Source organism: Phocoena phocoena, chromosome 10 (assembly GCF_963924675.1).
Source record: "Phocoena phocoena chromosome 10, mPhoPho1.1, whole genome shotgun sequence".
In the NCBI taxonomy this organism is placed as follows: Eukaryota; Metazoa; Chordata; class Mammalia; order Artiodactyla; family Phocoenidae; genus Phocoena; species Phocoena phocoena.
Genome location: NC_089228.1, coordinates 100,894,985 through 100,914,657, shown reverse-complemented (window position 1 = coordinate 100,914,657; position 19,673 = coordinate 100,894,985). Strand labels below are relative to the sequence as shown.

Genomic DNA, 19,673 nt, shown 5'->3' with positions numbered 1-19,673 from the left:
TTGAGGTCTCTGTACTTAAACTTGACCTATTACATCCTGAAGACCTTTTCAGCCCCTTGCTTTCACAGGGTTCCCTGTATCCCGCTGCTCTTTCATCAATTGATGAGTGTTTTGCTGGGTCATTGTGATGCCATCCTGGCATTATTACGCATTAACCCAGCCTGTCAGCATTGCTGGAAACGTACACCTACCACCCTAATGTCAGAAATACAGTGAGAGGGGTCATTTAGAGGAGATGATGGATTTTGTCTGCACAGTTGAGGCTCATCTTTACGACATTTAGCTAACTCATCTTCTTAGAACATAGCACTGGACTGTCTCTCTACTTGTATATTCTGTGTGGTTTCTGGTGCTGACTTGACTCTCGTCCAGCTTTCTATCCAATTTTTATATGAGGCCACTTGAGCTGATCAATCCTTCTGTTCTAATTTTTCCCAAGCACTTCTGTTATATGTATATACATATACTTTTTTTCTGGCTTATTCACAATGCTTTGTCCTTACTACTACCTACTTAAAAGATAGAAAAAAAATTCCGTGGTTCTCTCCACTCTGTCCAAACGGGTGGGGACTCTCTGAGCCTCTAAGAACAAGGCTTCGTGCTCATCCAGTGTTTGGGATGTGACGCAACTCCCTTTTCATCTTTGCTCGGGCTGCCTCACGCAGACAAACCTGTGAAATGATTCTGAAAGAATCGCGAGGGTTGAGGTCTTCAAGAGCCCCAAACAGCAGGCAATGCCTTTCTTCCTATTCCCAGAAACTGCCTGGTATCGCCCCAATCAGCAGAAGCGAGCAGGTCCCCGGTGATCTCCTCCCACCTGCCCCCTCCCGGTCAGAGATGGTCCAACAGGGCACCGCCCCCTGCCCCCCACAGCGTTGGCTTGCCCTCTCTTTCCAGCTCCGTGGCCAGTGTAGAGGACTTTGGTCTGTCCAGTTACAGTTTGCTGTGGCTGTAGAGCTGCTAACGGATAGGAAGGGAGCACACTGCAGCACGGGGGGAGGTTCCTAGAGCCGCTCTTGGTGGAGCCTTACGCTCCGTGAGGCTAAAGGATCTGTTTCTGACCGTGGCCTTGTGGCCGTCTTTTGTGGTCACGGATGTAAGTGGCCTCGAAAGGAGCCGGGCGGCCAGGGACTGTCACATGACCACCTATTTATTTCTCCACCAGCCTGGGGCTCTGCAGGCAGGTGGGGAGGGGTCAGCATTCTTTCAGTCCCCGCCCACAGGCTCAGAGCAGCCGGGGGACCTCTTACTGAACTGGGAAATGTGCTGGCCAGACAGAACCTCAGGGCTTCAGTCCGAGCACCTCCGTGTTCAGAAGAGGAAACTCGGAGCCAGAGAAGCAATGTGTCCCGATCACAGCCACAGAGCAGGGTGGTGGCGGCCCCATCCCAGGACCCTCCTGGGCAGCTCTGCGTCCTGTCCTCTGCATAAACGCCATGATGTGAACTCACCCAATGTCAGGCCAGAGATACTGCGTACACCGCGACCAGATCTTCCCCTTCATACTCACACCCCCGAAGGGCACAGGATCCTCTTTCTAGGCAGCCCTTCTCTTAAGGCGATGTGCCCTCATCCCTCCCTGCCAGGCCCCTACAAAACAAGGGATTTTGTGTATACACAAGAGCTAAGGGGCTCGTTTATAATACTGAGAGGACCATTTAGTTCCATAAATGTCCTAACACTGCAAACTTTACATACAAATGACATAGTTTCATAGAACAGTGAAGGCGAGAGCTCCCCTGGCGTCAGCAGGCTTGGGTCTAGAACCTGCCTGGTGACTGTTCCAGAAGGGTAGTACTGGAGACTCAGTTCTCTGGAGTCTATATTCTAGCCTGACTTATACGGAGCTGATGGAATTCCAGCAGGACGGAGAGTGGATAGGAAGATCGTGTTCCAGGGTGAACAGCTTTTCTGCCTCACACTTGGCTTTGGTTTTAACTAAATGAAAGAACAATTCTTGTGTCAGTGAGTGTGCATGTTTCCCCAAAAAAAAATACCTGAGGAGAAAATTGCCAATGGCTCTCAGTTTACTTGAAGCAGTGGTTGGACAGCAAGTATCAAGTGTCCAATTGTGTCTGAGGTTTTAGAGCTGGGAGCCAAAATAATGAGCAGAAGTGTGTAAACACTGCCTGCTCTCAGGGTCTCAGCGGTGCTGCCTTCCTGGGGGAGCGGACCTTCAGAATTCTGGAAAGCGGTGACAGAGAGAAGACCATAGTTCCCTTCCTGCAAAACTCATCAATTCCTTACATCTCACCCATTCCAGAAGCTATAGGGCTCGACTCAAACGCTCAAATACACTCATGGAAAAGGCAAATTATGAAGGAGGTGGGTCAGTTGTAATTTACAATAGAAAGTTACAGGGACTATAGCTCTCCTCTCATCTCGAAGAGGAAACTACTATTCAGCTCCATCCGATCGCTGTGTGGGATTGTGGGACCTGGGATGTCTAACCTTCTGTTATACTTTTTCAGAAGAAAAGTTCCTAATCTAGAAGGACAACCTCCTAATTTATGAATACGGCAATTAGCCTAAGTGTTTTTTTTTTTAACATCTTTATTGGAGTATAATTGCTTTACAATGGTGTGTTAGTTTCTGCTATATAACAAAATGAATCAGCTATACATATACACACATCCCCATATCTCCTCCCTCTTTTATCTCCCTCCGACCCTCCCTATCCCACCCCTCTAGGTGGTCACAAAGCACTGAGCTGATCTCCCTGTGCTATGCGTCTGCTTCCCACTAGCTATCTGTTTTACATTTGGTAGTGTATATATGTCCATGCCACTCTCTCACTTCGTCCCAGCTTACCCTGCCCCCTCCCCGTGTCCTCAGGTCCACTCTCTATGTCTGCGTCTATATTCCTGTCCTGCCCCTAGGTTCTTCAGAACAGTTTTTGTTTGTTTGTTTGTTTGTTTTTTAGATTCCATATATATGTGTTAGCATACAGTATTTGTTTTTCTCTTTCTGACTTACTTCACTCTGTATGACAGACTCTAGGTCCATCCACCTCACTACAAATAACTTAATTTCATTTCTTTTTATGGCTGAGTAATATTCCATTGTATATGTGCCACATCTTCTTTATCCATTCATCTGTCAATGGACACTTATAGCCTAAGTGTTTTTAAACATTGTGCAGGCCAAAAAACACATCTGAAAGCTAGGAGCAAATCAAGCTCTAGCCATTTATGGCCTCTGCTGTAGAGAGGGGAGACTTTAGTCTGGTTATGCCTTTTTTTTTTTTTTGCTACCTAGACCTGAATGGCTTCCCTTCCTGGACTCAGAGTATCTCTAAAAAACCATCTTACAGTTCAGTTTTAACATCACTACCCTCTGTATCAAAGTGACGTCACCATATGAATCCCCAAGAATGCCAAATATGTAAAAGTTAGGTAACCAGTTACTCAATTTGGAATATTCTTGCTGGCCTAAGAATCAAGTATTCAAGTATGTCCAGTCCGTGCTATTTCCATCATCATCCAAACACCTGGAACTGCCAGTTAGATTTTGACCCAGATCTGTTGAAATGCTTCTTGCCACCTACAAACTTCACTAAAATGTGTATTTCTAAAAAAACGCTAGAAAGCAGGGGGCCTAGAATATAAACTACTCTAAAGATGAAACTATTTCTTTGCATTTGTCTTTGAAACCACAACAATTAGCACCATATACATAGTCAATATTCGTTATAAAGTAGAGGAATAAGGTTAAGTTTAGAGTTTCCTGAGAAATGATCAGTGACACAGGAATTGAGTGCAAATTTATTTAAGAAATGATTCTGGGAAGAACCAGAAGAGAGTGAAAAAGTGAGGCAGGGAAGAAAAGGAAGCCAATCCAGGTAACCACTGTGGGCAACTGAAGCCTGGTCCTTCTGGGGACCCCTGGGAGACCCGTGAAACATGCCTTATGGTGGTCAGGTCTGAAGGGAGAAGAAATTGGGGCATTGGTCTAGCAACTTCTATCTGTCATGGTTGTTCCTGGGTACACTGGCTCCCCAGCACTACTGGCTTGACAGTGTATAGAACAAGCTCACTCCCACACCCAGAGAAAGCCCTCAGGCAGTCATAGGTATCTGCAGGAAGGCTTTGGAGAGAATAAATCCCCTTTGTGCATTGGAACTTCTCATATACACAAAAGCATTCATGAAGAGGACGCTGACAAAAGAGAGACAAAGACAACCCACAAAAAGTGGCCACTGCAGGTGGAATGGGCAAGCTTCTGGTCTCCACATCATGAAAAACTGTCTTGCTATAAAACATCTGGGTACAATGTGACACAAATCTTTTTAAATGCATAGGTAAGCTTGCATGAAAGAACGAGAGGTTTCCGAGAGCCAGAGCTGAAAGAAAGCACAAAAGCAGAGTGGAAAGCCAGCACCGAGGCTATGTCTGTCCTCAGAACAGGTGTTTGACTCCGTGGGCCAGAATGTGGCTTCAATGGCTCTGTGAGAGTCTGGCAAGCATGCCCTGTGCTGTGCAAGATGGAAATCAATCCCATCATGAAACAAGGACCATCAAAGAGTTATAGCCACAATTAAAAGTGGACCAAAAAAACCACATTCTTCAGCAAAATGGAAGACAAAGAAACTTACCTGACTCTGCTTGGCCTCTGGAGAAAGTAACTCTTCCCTGAGAAGCAGTAACTCCAGATCTGATATCACCACTGGTTTGGGGCTCAAACCTCTATATACAAAAATGTATATTCCCTTCGTGACCCAGGAAATCCCAAGCCTAGAAATTAAATCAAAGTGGGTCTTGATTGGGAATACCTGGGACATATTGACAGAAGAAAATGCAAACTTTCTCTGGAGGAATACATACTCTCAATTCAGGTTTCACATGATTTCTGAAGATTGAGCTCACGATCCAAAATTTAAAAACACAAGGAAATAAGCCACCATGAGGGAAAGTCAGCAGAAAAACAAAAAGCAAAATTATAGCCCTATATGTTTTAGATTTGGAAAGTATAAGATACATATGAATATGAAACTGAGAACATGTCATTTGTTTAAAGAAATAAAAGAGGGAATCTAAAACATGAGCAAGGAAAAATACAATGTAAAAAAACACATCTGAAAGATTTGAAAAAGAATCAAAGAGAAACCTTAAAATAAAATATTTAATTGTTGAAATAAAAAAATCATGGCTAGGTTAAAACACAGATTTTAAAATAGCTTAGAGAGAACTAATGAACTGGATGAAAGGTCTGGAGATATGACTCAAAATGTGTCATGGAGAAATCGAGAGATATGAGCTACAGCTATAAAACAAAACAGAGATAATAGGGAAAAGGCAATTTCTGAAGAAAAGTACTGGGATTTCCTGGAATTAATGAAAGACATGAATCTTCAAATTCAGTAAACACAACAATTCCCATGTGGGATCCATAAAAAGAATTCCACAACTAGACCCATCGGAGTAAAACCACAAATTAACAAAGGGAAAAAAAATAACTGGTATAAATATATAGCAAGAGAAATCATGTAGCAAAAAATTATATTTAGACTGATAGAAGATTTTAATATAGCAACAGCAATATACTCAGAGAAAAGAGAAAACAGCAATCGACTTCAACTTCTCTATTTAACTAATTACCACTCAAAAATAAGAGGGAATTAAAGACTTTTTTTGACAAACAAAATCTAGAGTTTGCCACCAAAAGACTCACAGTAATGGAACTTTCTAAGGCAGGGGTCCCCAAGCCCCCAGGCCGTGGACCACTACTGGTCCATAGCCTCTTAGGAACAGGCCCACAAAGCAGGAGGTGAGTGGCGGGTGAGCAAGCGAAGCTTCATCTGCTGCTCCCCATCGCTAGCATTACCGCCTGAACCATCACCCCACCACCACCACTCCCCCCACCCCCACATCCCATCCGTGGAAAAATTGTCTTCCACGAAACCGGTCCCTGGTGCCAAAAAGGTTGGGGGCCACTGTTCTAAGGGATACTTCAGAAAGAAATAAAATGTTCCCAGAAATAAGTTCTGAAATGCAAGATGGAATGGGAGAAAAGAATTAATACATTAAAAGAAACAATGAATGATAATAATATCTAATTTGAAACAGGAATGTATTTGTTTCCTATTGTTGCATAATGAATTACCCTAAAATTTAGCAGTTTAAAACAACAACCATTATTATCCCACAGTTTTTAATGGCTGAATAACTTACATATATATAACTATAATAAAATGTTTATCCACTCATCCATCAATGGACATTTAGGTTGTTTCCGTGTCTTGACTATTGTAAATAATACTGCTGTGAACATGGGGGTGCAGATATCTTTCCAAGTTAATGTTTGTGTTTCCTTTGGATCTATTCCCAGAAGTGGAATTGCTAAATCATATGGTAGTTCTATTTTTAATTTTTTGAGGATCTACCAGATTGAATTTTAAAAATAAGCTCTCTGCTCTTTAAAGAAATGTACCTAAAATACAAATCTACAGTAAACATCACACTTAATGGTGAAACATTGGAAACATTCCCTTTAAAACCAAGAACCAGACAAGAGCACCCACCATCACCAGTTATATTGAACATGACACTGAAGGCCCTCACCAGCACAGTAAATAAAATGTTTAAGGATTTGAAAAGAGGATACAAAATATTACTATATGCATACAATATGACTGTCAACATAGAAAAACCTAATTAAAATTTATTGGAATTAATGGGAGTTGAACTAACAATTTATTTTGAAATCAGTGTATTATATTATTCCAAGAGATAGCTAGCATACGTGGCTTTGGTTAATTCACTTTCACAGATGTAGAATATATCGTTATTTGCATAGACTAAAATTATATACATTCTCCTTTTTTAAAATATTTTTTAAAACTTATTTATTTTATTTATTTATTTTTGGATCTGTTGGGTCTTCGTTGCTGAGCACGGGCTTTCTCTAGCTGAGGTGAGCAGGGGCTACTCTTTGTTGTGGTGCACGGGCTCCTCATTGCGGTGGCTTCTCTTGTTGTGGAGCATGGGCTGTAGGTGCATGGGCTTCAGTAGTTGCAGCACGCAGGCTCGGCAGTTGTGGCTCGTGGGCTCTAGAGCCAGGCTCAGTAGTTGTGGTGCACGGGCTTATTTGCTCTGCGGCATTTCGGATCTTCCCGGAGCAGGGATTGAACCCGTGCCCCCTGCATTGGCAAGCAGATTCTTAAGCACTGTGCCACCAGGGAAGCCCCTATACATTCTCCCTTTAATAAATATTTAGGTTGCCTCTAATTTTTCACAATTACAAATGGTTGTGAGCACCTATTATTTATGTCTCCTTATGTCAGAAAATGCTTCCCAACCCAGGACTTTTCTTTCCATTTCTCTGAGGCTTAGTTAAGCCTAGGCAAAGGTATGTAGAAGAATTTCTCTAGTTTAACCAGTTTTGTCTAGTAATGTTTCCATACAATTACAGTTTTTAAATGCTATGTTCTGAAAACACATGAACAGATGGCAAAAAAAAAAAGGCTGAACGATATCCAAATGGTTCCAATGATGGCGTGAAGGAGATGGGTGAGGTGTTGAGTCAGGTCTGCTTGAAACTTTGCAGTGATCAGCTCACATGCTGCACTGAACTTGTGTGCAGGTCATTGGGGCAGGTAGTCTGTGGTTATTCAGTAAGTGCGTGACTCATTTATTAATCTGAAGTCAGGTTTCCATCTTATTTTTCATGTCAGTTTGCAATGTTCCAACAGAATTCTTTTTATATTTTTAGCAAAAGTATTTTTAATCCTCTAAACAGGAGGAAACTAATAGGATTGTGTTGATTCAGGAAGCAGAGAAATGAGTCCTTTTCTTAATTAGGAATTTATTTTGCTGGCAGAGGATCCAAACTAAAGGCAGCTGGTTCTTTTCTCCTCCAGTATCGACCAGTGAGTGCTTGTAGACCTATGTCATTCCTGTCACGGGATTCTGTTCCTGGGTGGTCCATGCCACACAATGAGAAACATCCTTCTCCTTCCCATCAGGGAGAGCTCTACTGCAAAGCTGGGACATCCAGCAGATTCATTCTGGCTCCATCTCCTAATGTGAGACATGCAAGAATAAGTGGTGAACGAGTTCTGGGAATTTGGAATCCTGCTTCCCGGATTTCAGTACAAGACATCCTGGTGGAAACTCTCATTGGGTACCGACTCCACCTTCTCAGTAAATCTCCAGGGTGTTTTTAGGAAGAGTCGATTAAATGCTCTGGAGATACTGTGCCTCTTATTCTCTCATGAAGGATGCATCTGTGATCCCCCTTGAACACTTCCTCTCCCTTTCAGTGCCTTCTGTTGGGCACTCATGCTCATTCCATATCAGGGTGGTCAATTCAGAAACAGTGTCACTCTCTGGACCCTCTTCTGACTGCTAACAGTGAAGAGGAGGGTCTTTACACGTGTTATGGACTGTATTGTCTCCCCAAAAGTCATATGTTGAAGCTCTAAACCTCAATGTGGTGGTATTTGGAGGAGGGGTGTTTGGGAGGTAATTAGGGTTAGATGAGGTCATGAGGGTGGGGCCCTGTGTTGGAATTAGTGACCTTCTAAGAGGAAGAGACCAGAGAGGTCTCTCTCTCTGTCTCTGCCATATGAGGACACATGGAGAAGTCAGCATACCAGGAAGAGGGCTCCTACCAGGAGGCAAATCAGCCAGAATCCTGATCTTGGACTCCCCAGCTTCCAGAACTGTGAGAAATTAAGCCACCCAGCCTGTGGTATTTTGTTGTGACAGCCTGACAAACTAAGACAAACCATCAGCTCCGTCAGTAGGCTTGCCTCCTAGGAAAAGTGTACATTGATGTTTCCTCCTGTGACTCTGATGGGGGGTTGGAGGCAGCAGTGGACACTTTGTTAGCCAGTGTGGGAAGAGCAGGACTCAAGGGGGAAGAAGTATATAGTAAGTTGCTCTCACACTAGAAAGCGCTGGGGAAACAAGTCATAAGAATTAGCACTTGTTCTGCAGGCCTCCATGTGACGGCATGACAAGAACTTCCTCAGGGGTCCTGAACACAGCGCTGGGAAGGAAGGGGGGCTATGGAAGGAAACCCCCATCACGGCTGGTCATCCAAGCCGCCCTCCACCAGATGGACACTAACAACAGTTAGCCACTGCTGCGTGTGCATCTCACAGCTTCTAGGAGTTGATCATTCCTGAGAACTTCCACCTCACGTCATGGAGGGAGTTTTGCCTGAACCTTGAAGGCTGAGTGGGCAAAAAAGTTGTCAACCCCCTGTAGTTGTTGACTACAGCCCCTTTCCCGATTCCTCCCAGGGAACAAGCTTCTTGGGCAAGTGTTTCTCTTAAGAGGGCAGGCCTACTAGGCTGGAGGGAATGTAATATGCACGGCCACTGTGGAAAACTGGCTGTTTCTTATAAAACCAAACATACGCTTACCATATAACCCAGCAACCCCAGTCCTGGGTATTTATCCCAGAGAAATGAAGACCGTGTTCATACAAAAACTTGTATGTGAAAGCTTTATTTCTAATAGTCCCAAACTGGCCATATGTCCTTCAACAGGTGAATAGTTAAACAAGCTGTGAAACGTCCACACTACAGAAAACAACTCAGCCACAAAAACGAATGAGACACACAACCACCTGGATGGGTCTCCAGGACACCATGGAGAATGAAAAAAATCCAATCTCAAAAGGTCGCATATGAGGTGATCATTTTGTAATGTATAAAAATATTGAGTCACTATGCTGTATACCTGAAACTAATATAATAAGTCCACTATACTTCAATTTAAAATATATATATATATATATATATATATATATATATATATATATATGACAAGTTAAGAAGCAAGCGTACATATTGTATGGTTCCATTTGGATAACATTCTCAAGATGAGAAAATGATACTGCTGGAGCAGTGATTCATGGTTTCTGGGGTGTAGGGAAGGGGAGGTGGGGTAGGGAGTGCCTGTCAAAGGCCAGCATGAGGAGCATTCTCTGTGTCTGTATCTTGATTGCGGTGGTAGTAGTTGAAGGAGTGAATAACAACACCGTTACTAAGCTTGTGTTTAACCTGCAAAGGGGCCAGGCCAGGTAGTGTGGAGTGAGAGCATGGGAGATACGCCTTGCATGCAGAAGACAGTTTGACTCTATGTTGACTATAAAATGAGAGATTTAGAGTACACGTGTATCTTTTATTGAGTTTGTGTTTGGACCATGTAGTATCGTAATTAGGTGATGGAAGTGTTGTGCTCCAGATGAAAGCAGCAGCCTGTTCTGGTTTGTCTTTGTATCCCCAAGGCCTAGTGTTCTTCCTGCCATGTGTCAGGTACTCAGTAAAATGAACGAGAGGCTAAGTTGCAGTTCCCATTCTCCAGCCACTAAGAGGCACTGTCACCTGTAAGACAGGTTCAAGTTTGCTCGTACGCTCATGTTAAGATTTTTTGTGGCACCATGATACCCCCTTGGTAACACGCAATAAAACTGCGCATTTAGTGTTGATTGTCAATCTACACTTGAGATGCAAAAGATCGATCTTAATAGCTTCAAATGGGTCGTTATTTTCCCTGAGACATTTGGCAAGGTGTTTTGGATGAAACCTCATCCTCATTGCCATTTCTCTCTTTTTGGTCTCTAATGTGTATACTATCATACAAAAACCATCTCCCCCTAAGCTCGTGGAAGCCAAACACAGGTTACTCCTGGGGAGTGGAATTCAGAGGCCAAAAGAGGATGCAGTTCACACCCCTTCTCCATCAATACTGAGTTCCAGTGAATCCAAAGCAGACAAGGTGAGGGATCCAGGATTTTGAATTTGGCAGCCCAAACCTACCTTCACACTCAAAAATGCATTCACCAGGCTTACCAGGCGGCCTGCGGGGTGTAGGAATTCTTGCCCTCTGTACAGCTACAAGCAGGAGCTGTTCCACTGTGACGGTGTTCATGCATTTTGGTCGTGTTTGATATCAGGAACCATGTTTAAGCATTTTCAAACACCCACTCTACCTGTTCAAGCTGAAGAAACAAAAAGCCAGATTGTATACCCAACTTTGGCCAGGTGAGTCAATTCCCAATGAAATGCTGACCAAGGAGACTGGAATGGGGCAGAGCTACTATTATTTGAAATATAATAGCCCATCGGGGAGCTTTGCCGTGCTATTCTATAGTAATAAGATTTGACAGGTGGAGGAAAAAGGAGAGATCAGGAAATAACAGAACAACTAGCTAGAATACATTTACCACCTTGTAAGTCATTTCTTTCTCTTCAGTGGCAGGGAAGGAGGATGAGGGAACGGGGGAAGAAACACACCACAACGCATCAAGGACAGAAAAGAGGATATTAATTTTCTGTTGCCATGGTAATGGATTTCCAGCAATGGCTTCTCACCGAAGACTCCCCCCCCCCATCCATATTTTTTAGGGATCCACAATGACCCTTGAATGTTATCCTAGGAATCACACAAGAAAATTAAACCCCCGCCATGAAAATACTGCCATGTAAGAAAGGAAACTTTCAGATCCATGCACAACCAGGCCTGTACTGTAAACAGTACAAGCTTGCAGAGCTGGTAATCACCCAACCTAAAAGAAGAAGTCAAAAGCAACGTCTGTTTGTTTAGTTTTATTTGCAAAAGAATTCTGAAAGATAGTAGAGGTACATCTGCTAATATTTGGCCTGGGACTAGATTTTCAACCACACTCAGAAACTCCACCCTAAGTGCCAAGGCAAATACCCTGGTTATTATGATGATAATATGTACTAACACCTTTCCAAAGAGCCTTCCAAGTGTGGGGAAAATCAATCACTGGCTTCAAAACTCAGGCTTCCCAAGTGATCGCTGGCACCCATCACAGATGGACGTGAAAGCCCAGCTTCCCTCCTGGTGTCATCAAACTGCCCAACCTTCTCTCCTTTTCATCTATTTGTCCAACCAGCTGAGACTTGTGGGCGTGTCCAGTACTAGATGCTGGTTATGTAAGGATGGATAAATAAGACAGAATTCCTAACCTCCACAGCTTATACCCTAGTGTCATCTACCTATGCGAGATACAAACCAGCAAGAGTTCCCGCACTTCATGATGATAAAGATATGATGAAGATGTACAGAGCGAGCCATGCATGAGAGACCTTAGGAAGGACAGATCAGGAAACTCCAGGGCATCCTGGGGAGGAGAGTGGTCGAGCTGGATTGTGAAGATACAACAGGCAGGAGAGAGACAAACAAGGTTTTCCTATATGAGATCCAGCCCTCTCTCACTTACTGGAAATTGTCCAAATTTTCATGCTGCAGATAGAGGTAAACAGTTTCAAAAGGTAGAGAATAAAGCGAGAGCCATTTATCCTGCAACTCTGAGTTAGCACCTGCGCTGGAGATACATGAGGTCAGACGCAATGAGAAGGGGAGAGTAATCAAAAATATAAGAGGATATAACAAAATGATATATAAGAGAAAACTCCCACCCTCTTGGGCCTGACCTTGGTTGAGGAGGCAGGACAGTATCATATAAGATCGTGTGTATGTAGTATGAATACTAGGTAGTCTACACTAAGTAACTGGCATAGATCTAAGTTCGTAGGGGCAGAGAGAAAGAAGCTGGGGGAACAAGGCAACATTTCCCAGAGAGGCCAGGATTTGGACAGAAAGGAGAGAACTGATCGCAGGCAATGAAAGCACAGGTCAGATCCTGTCACGCCCTTCCTCTAGAACCATCGATGGCTCCCCAGGCACAGTTTCTGGCTCACTCTCTATGCTTCCCTGGGACGAGGACAGCCCTATCTATAATACTTCTAAAAACTAAGTTGGCTTTTTCTCACCCTCAGCCCCTCTTATATGAGCCAGTTTCTTAAGATAAATCTCTCGATAGACAGATATATTATATTTCTATATATGTACATGATAAATACCCTCTATGTGTTATATCTGTGTCTATGTCTAGCTAGGTAGCTAGATATCATCTCTATATATCCTATTGCTTCTGCTTCTCTGAAAAACTGTAATATATCGGGTTTTATTAAAGAGCAAGAAGCTATCCAGTGCTATTTTATTAACCAACAGAAGCAGACCAGCTTTGCTCACATTCTGTTTGCCCACGTTTTTCTTCTCTCCATAAACCATTAGAGTCAATTTCACCAGTGCATCCGAGCGATGTGCTGACAGTAAGCCCCTCCCCTGTCTCTGTTGTCCTTCTCTACCCTCCCCAAGCCATGCCTCTATTGGAAACGTGCTATAAAACATGCCGTGGAATATCGAACTCCCCTGGATCAGCCTGTTTTCTGCCAACAGCACACGGAGGAAGCGATATCAGCTCCTAAAGTCATGGGTTAAGGGATGGGTGGGTTAAGGGATGTTAGAAGAAAGTCACTGCTCTGGATCTCAGGATGTAGCCCACCTAAGTGCTGGAGGGGAGCACAGAGAAAGAGGGAAGGAGTGGGAGGGAGAAAGAGAGAAAGAAGGAGAAAGAGAGAGAGGCTACCTTCACGCAGCAGGAAGGTCGTGGACAGCCTTGGATGGACTTGGACGTGAACGTGGGGAAGGCTAGTGGAGGGGAGGCTGGAGGGGTGTCAGCTCTTTTTCAGGGTGACACTGCTGTCGGAATTCCACCCTCCCCCCCACGGGAGCAGGAAAGCCAATGCTTCACCCACTTTGCAACAACATTTAAAACCTAAGCAACAGAATTCCACACATGTGCACACGCGTGAACAAGTGTGAGTAAAACTAGTAAAATCTGAAAGAGCCCTGTGGGTTGTGCCAACATTGGTCTCTTTGTTTTGATACTGTACTATGCGTAAGATGTCACCGTGGCGGGGAAGCTGGGTGAAGGGTACCTGAAACTTCTATCTTTTTGCAACTTCCTGTGAAAATATAATGATTTCAAAATACAAAAATTTTGTAAAAGCCTCAAGCAGAGGTATGAAATCGGAAAATGAGACTAGCAGCATGAGAGACGGCCCCCCGTCCTCTGTCCTTCAAACCATGAAACCAGCAGCACAGAGGATGGACACAGGGCACAGAGCAACAACCACGGACTCGAGGACCTAGGGATGCGTGGCTCGCCCGAGACACACCGGCTCCTGGCCCCACCAGGCCCTGGGCCCCGCCATCCTCGGGGAGGAACTGCACTTCCAGAGGCTGAGTTTTGTCGTCTTCTCCCTGATTCCAGTTGAGAGCCCAACGCTGGCCAGAAACACCCCAGGCCAGCTCATCCTCTCCTGGACAACTGCCCAGGGCCAGCCCTGCCAGGGAGAGCACAGGCAAGGAACAGAACTCAAGGCCCAAGAATGGCTCTGAAGCTGAGATGTGTAAAGAACTTGCACATGCTAAAGCTTACCCCTTTATCTAAGTCTATGCTACTCCACGAAGGAGCGTGAAACAGTTCCAGCATGCATTTGACTGCCCTTAGCAGGAATGCAGATGCCGCTGGCTGCTTCCCCAGCCTCTCTCCCCACCCACCGAGGGATCTCCTGTCAGCCGTTTGGAGGAGTCTGCCTTCCAGGCACACCTGCCCCTGGTGTGTGCGGACAGCAGGGCAGGTTGCGGCACATCGGCCTCGCCCACTGTAACTGCGGGCCTCTCTTAGGCAGAAGTCACACATGAGGACAGAACAGACAGAAAGGGGGTATAGCTTAGAGGCAAAGGAAAAAATATTTTCCATGAACAGGTCATATATTTTCCTATGAAGCTTTGCCTCTTTCCTCAGTCCATTCACTGCTATACAGTGAAGTGTCTGGAAGAAACATTTTTTTTTTTTAATTAATTTTATTTATTTATTTTTGGCTGCGTTGGGTCTTCCTTGCTGCGTGCGTGCTTTCTCTAGTTGTGGCGAGTGGGGGCTACTCTTTGTTGCGGTGCATGGGCTTCTCATTGCGGTGGCTTCTCTCGTTGTGGAGCACGGGCTCTAGACGCACGGGCTCCGTAGTCGTCGTTCACAGGCTCCAGAGCACAGGCTCAGTAGTTGTGGCACACGGGCTTCGTTGCTCTGCGGCATGTGGGAACCTCCCGGACCAGGGCTCGAACCCGCGTCCCCCGCATCGGCAGGCGGACTCCCAACCACTGCGCCACCAGGGACGCCCTGGAAGAAACATTTATCTCTGCCCTCGAGGCCCAGGAACGCCAGCTCTCATGAACTTTCCCATTTTATCCTTTCAGAGGATCCACATTCGGATAATCCAATGTATATGTGGTCAAACTTACCTGAGGCAAGTGTCCGAGGAAAAATCCCCCCACCCTTGCCCCCAGTCAATTCTTACACTGTATAAGGAGAACTCCTCTAAAAATGCAACCCACTGTCTTGAATTTTGGTAGGTGATTCTGAGGCATTTGTCTGGCAATTGAGAACAATTCTTTAAAGCAATCGCTCTCCACCAGGCGAGTTTGTCCCCCAGGGGATATTTGGCAATGTCTGTAACCTATTTGGGCTGGAATTGGGGCTGGGATGTTACTGGTTTCTAGTGGGTAGAGGTGTTGCTGCACAGGACAGCCACCCCCCAAAAAAGATTTCTGACCCAAAATGTCAATAGTGACAAGGTTGAGAAATCTGGCTTTAAAGTTCTGCACAAGTTGATTACAGATAACCTCTATTATTCATTCAACAAACCACTACTTGGAACCTAGTATAATCTTAAGATATTATGCTGGGCCCTGAAGCAGGGGAGCCTGCCTTGAAGCATCTAGTATAGGTTTACAGGAAAATATAATGTAGTGTAAAGCAGCGGTCCCCAGTGTTTTTGGCACCAGGGACTGGTTTCGTGGAAGACGGTTTTTCCACAGACAAGGGGTGGGGGGTTTGGGGGTGTAGGGGTGGTGCACGCGGTAATGGGAGCCATGGGGAGCACCAGATGAAGCTTCGCTTACTTGCCCGCCGCTCACCTCGTGCCGTGTGGCCCCGGTTCTTAACAGACCTCGGACGCTATCGGTCCAGAGCCCATGGGTTGGGGACCCCTGGTATAGAGCATGCCAAGCGCCAGGGTGAAAATACAAGTCAAAAGAGGAAAGGCTATAAGTGTGTGAGGCTGGGATTGGGGGGATGGGAGGAATGGATGTCATTTTCCCCGAGACAACTGCAAAGTGCATACTCCCTCCCAAATATAAAATCCACTCTTAAATATAAAATTTGCTCTCAAATATAAAATTGAAATAACTGCTAGAAAAGAGCACCAAAGCCCTAAGCACTTTTTAAGCAATCTATCTTTCTGTTTTTATACTCACATCCTCGGAGAGAAGCAATCCGCTGCTTCCTTTTTAACTTTGTTTCTTATTAAGATTATTTTCCTAACAAGAATATTTTTCCAGTGCCAGGGAGATGTTTTATTTCCTTCTCCTGCCCTTAGTTTATTCTCTCCATCTATACATTTAAAGTTTTGAGAAGCACAGTGTAATTGTTCACCTGCTAATTAGCTAAGCGACACGCGTTAGCCTCTTTTACCTTCCGCAGATCGCCACTTAAATTTGCTCACAATTTTGAGGATGCACGTTCCCAAACGTCTGTTAGCTTGGCCTCTTTTTCGATACCGAGGGCCAAATGTGTAGCAGAAACAATTGTCTCCTTACCCCCTGGTCCCATTTTCCAAGACGAAAGAAACCCTGGGATGACACGAAGATGCCGGTGAAGAAGTAAACTAAGCATAAGAGAAAATGGCTTTTATCCCTCCAGAAAACTAGTGACCAGATCATAGGGGGGTTCATCAAACGAAAGTGCACCTAGATTAGATTCGCAAGGCTGAATAGCCTAGTGATCATTTCCACGGCAGATATCACAGACAGTTATATGTCCTCCAGGTCAGCGATGTGGATGATTAAACGGTCTGGAACGCTCCCATCGACAATGTGAGCTCATATTTAAGCTGAAATTGAAGCCAGTTATGAAACAGAACCGCTAGATGCCATATGTCTGCATGCAAATGCCATATGTCTGCATGCAAATGTTCCAGGCAATCTTACTAATCAGAAACTTAACATACGTCTTCAAGGCTCTACTTTGTGAGTGCCTCTGTTCAGTACTGGGGGGCAACTTCTTATTTATTCGTTTTTAAGTCTGGGTTTGAACCTTGACTCTGCCACTTGCTAGTTCTTGAACCTAGGTAAGTCAGCACCACCTCTCTGAGTCTTTATTTCCCCACCTGTGAAATAAGGACAGTCACGCCTACCTCTCTCTAATGTCGTTCATTCTATCAGTCTAGGTCCAGTCAGGAACTCAGAGACCCTGTCAGTCATCTCCACGGAGAAACTTTAATACAGAGTGTTGGTTAAGCAGTTGTTAGAGAACCAGAAAAGCAGAAGGAAGCAGTGAGGAAGCAACTGCCCCCAGAGGGCTATGAGCAGAGGACGGAGGTTAGGGTTGTTAGAACCTGGAAGCTTGAAAGAAGGGCCTGAGGTGCTGAGACGCTGCCAGCTGGGGAAGGGGCGATGGCCTCCGAGGTACCATCATCACAGGAGCTTGGAGCCAGTAGAGCTGAGCCTCAGCTGATTCCAAGAAGGTGCAAGGCAAAATAAATAAAGTGTAGTATAAAGTAAAAAAAAAAAGAGAGAGAGAGAGAGAGAGGGACACTGGAACCAACAGCCACTGCCAGGGTGACAGGCCATCGCCGGGCGACACGCTCAAGCATCAGCAAGTGGGTAAGAAGGAGCAAGTCCTTCTCCCGCTCAGCCCCAGTCTGACCTCTGGCACATCTCTGGCAGGTGGCAAAGGAGAAACGTGGTTGAAGAGCGCCCCCAGCTTCACACAGCAGAGCCCTGAAGGGTGGACTTGAAGCTGAGGTAGCTTCATACGTGGCCCATTCATCCACTCACGTGTGCATTTATGGAGTGCTTACTATGTGTCCGACTGCAAGGCTCTGTGCTAGGCACTGGGGAGTCTGAAGAATTAAGTCGATAGCTCATAAAGTGCACAGTTCAGTGACCCACATAACATAGACTCTCAGTTAAAATCAGTCGTCCTCTCTGGGGCCCAGTGGGAAACATGAAGGAAAAGGACATGGAAAGCAAAACGATACAAACAAAACAAACACTGGCTCTTGCCTCTAAGAGCTCTGTGTTTAGGTTAATTATTGTGGGACAAGTCAAAGAGCAAAGTACAAAGTAATACGTGCTTGTATACTTTAAAAAGTATTTCGAAAAAAAAAAAAAAATTGGGGCTTCCGTGGTGGCGCAGTGGTTGAGAGTCCTCCTGCCGATGCAGGGGACACGGGTTCGTGCCCCGGTCCGGGAAGATCCCACATGCCGCGGAGCGGCTGGGCCCGTGAGCCATGGCCGCTGAGCCTGCGCGTCCGGAGCCTGTGCTCCGCAACGGGAGAAGCCACAACAGTGAGAGGCCCGCGTACCGCAAAAAAAAAAAAGAAGTATTTCGGATACAGGAAGGAAGGAAGGGAGGAAGGAAGGACAGGTATTGAGGACATGGGGAGGGGGAAGGGGAAGCTGGGACGAAGTGAGAGCGTGGCATGGACGTATCTATACTACCAAACGTAAAATAGATAGCTAGCGGGAAGCAGCCGCATAGCACAGCGAGATCAGCTCGGTGCTCTGTGACCACCTAGAGGGGTGGGATAGGGAGGGTGGGAGGGAGGGAGACGCAAGAGGGAAGAGATATGGGGACATATGTATACGTATAGCTGATTCTCTGTTATACAGCAGAAACTAACACACCATTGTAAGGCAATTATCCTCCAATAAAGATGTTAAAATAAATAAATAATAATAATTTTAAAAAGAAGAAGAATTGCTGTACATTTTGTAATTTTTTTTTTTTTTTTTTTTTTTTTTTTTTGCGATACGCGGGTCTCTCACTGTTGTGGCCTCTCCCGTTGCGGAGCACAGGCTCTGGACGCGCAGGCTCAGCGGCCATGGCTCACGGGCCCAGCCGCTGCCGCGGCATGTGGGATCTTCCCGGACCGGGGCACGAACCCATGTCCCCTGCATCGGCAGGCGGACTCTCAACCACTGCGCCACCAGGGAAGCCCTGCTGTACATTTTGAATGCGAGCTTGCAGCATTCAGTGCAGTGAGTGCCCTCACACCTAATCTGTTGTTTTCTTCTTGGCAGACGCGTTACAAGATTTTGGCTTGTCTGTTGACCAGTGTCTCAAACAACTAAAACCAAATACCCACATCAGATTTGGAATCATTCTGAGTAAGTAAAAATTATTGACATAACATAAAACATTACACAACCTCTTCGCGGCCCCGACGCCCAGGTGCCCGTGTTTACTGTGGCGGCTGTGGTGACACCACTGCTCCCATCACTCTCTGGAATGAACTCTAGTGCCATTTTCGTTTTCATTTCTCTCTCTGGGTAATATCCAGATAGAGCAGAACTCTCACTTCATGCTGTGCTTTTGTACCAAAAAGACCCTAGGCACTCATTTGGGTATTACAAGCCCCTGCAATCAGTATATGAAACAAAATAAAGAAAATATTTTGAGCCTAAATATTGGTGTCTGCTTGAGAGACCTTTTTTGCTTAGTTATCTCAGCCCCAAACAAGCCACAACCAGCAGCATGGTTTATCTTTGCATTATTTCATTCCCCAAATAGCTCTTGTAAGTTCTTAAACCTTGACACAGGCAAAGACATGGAATATCTTCTCCCTGCACCCCAATCCATGAGCCAGAATGCTTTCTGATTGTTTATTTTTACGTGGTCGTGTCATTACCGTTGGTCATTACATTGCTATAGCTGCTAGTGTATCTCCTTTCTAACACAGATTCATCAAAACCAGGGCAGAAGGAGTTAATAAACTGAGC

At 45.0% G+C, this 19,673-nt stretch overlaps 1 protein-coding gene across 1 annotated transcript in view; it reads left to right on the top strand.

The window, feature by feature from the left end:
* Nucleotides 1-19,673, top strand: part of LY86 (lymphocyte antigen 86) — a 53,871-nt gene that overhangs the window by 9,522 nt on the left and 24,676 nt on the right. Inside the window, exon 2 of the mRNA XM_065886228.1 lies at nt 18,975-19,061. Coding sequence (XP_065742300.1) covers nt 18,975-19,061 — 87 coding nt within the window. The remainder of the gene's footprint in view (nt 1-18,974; nt 19,062-19,673) is intronic.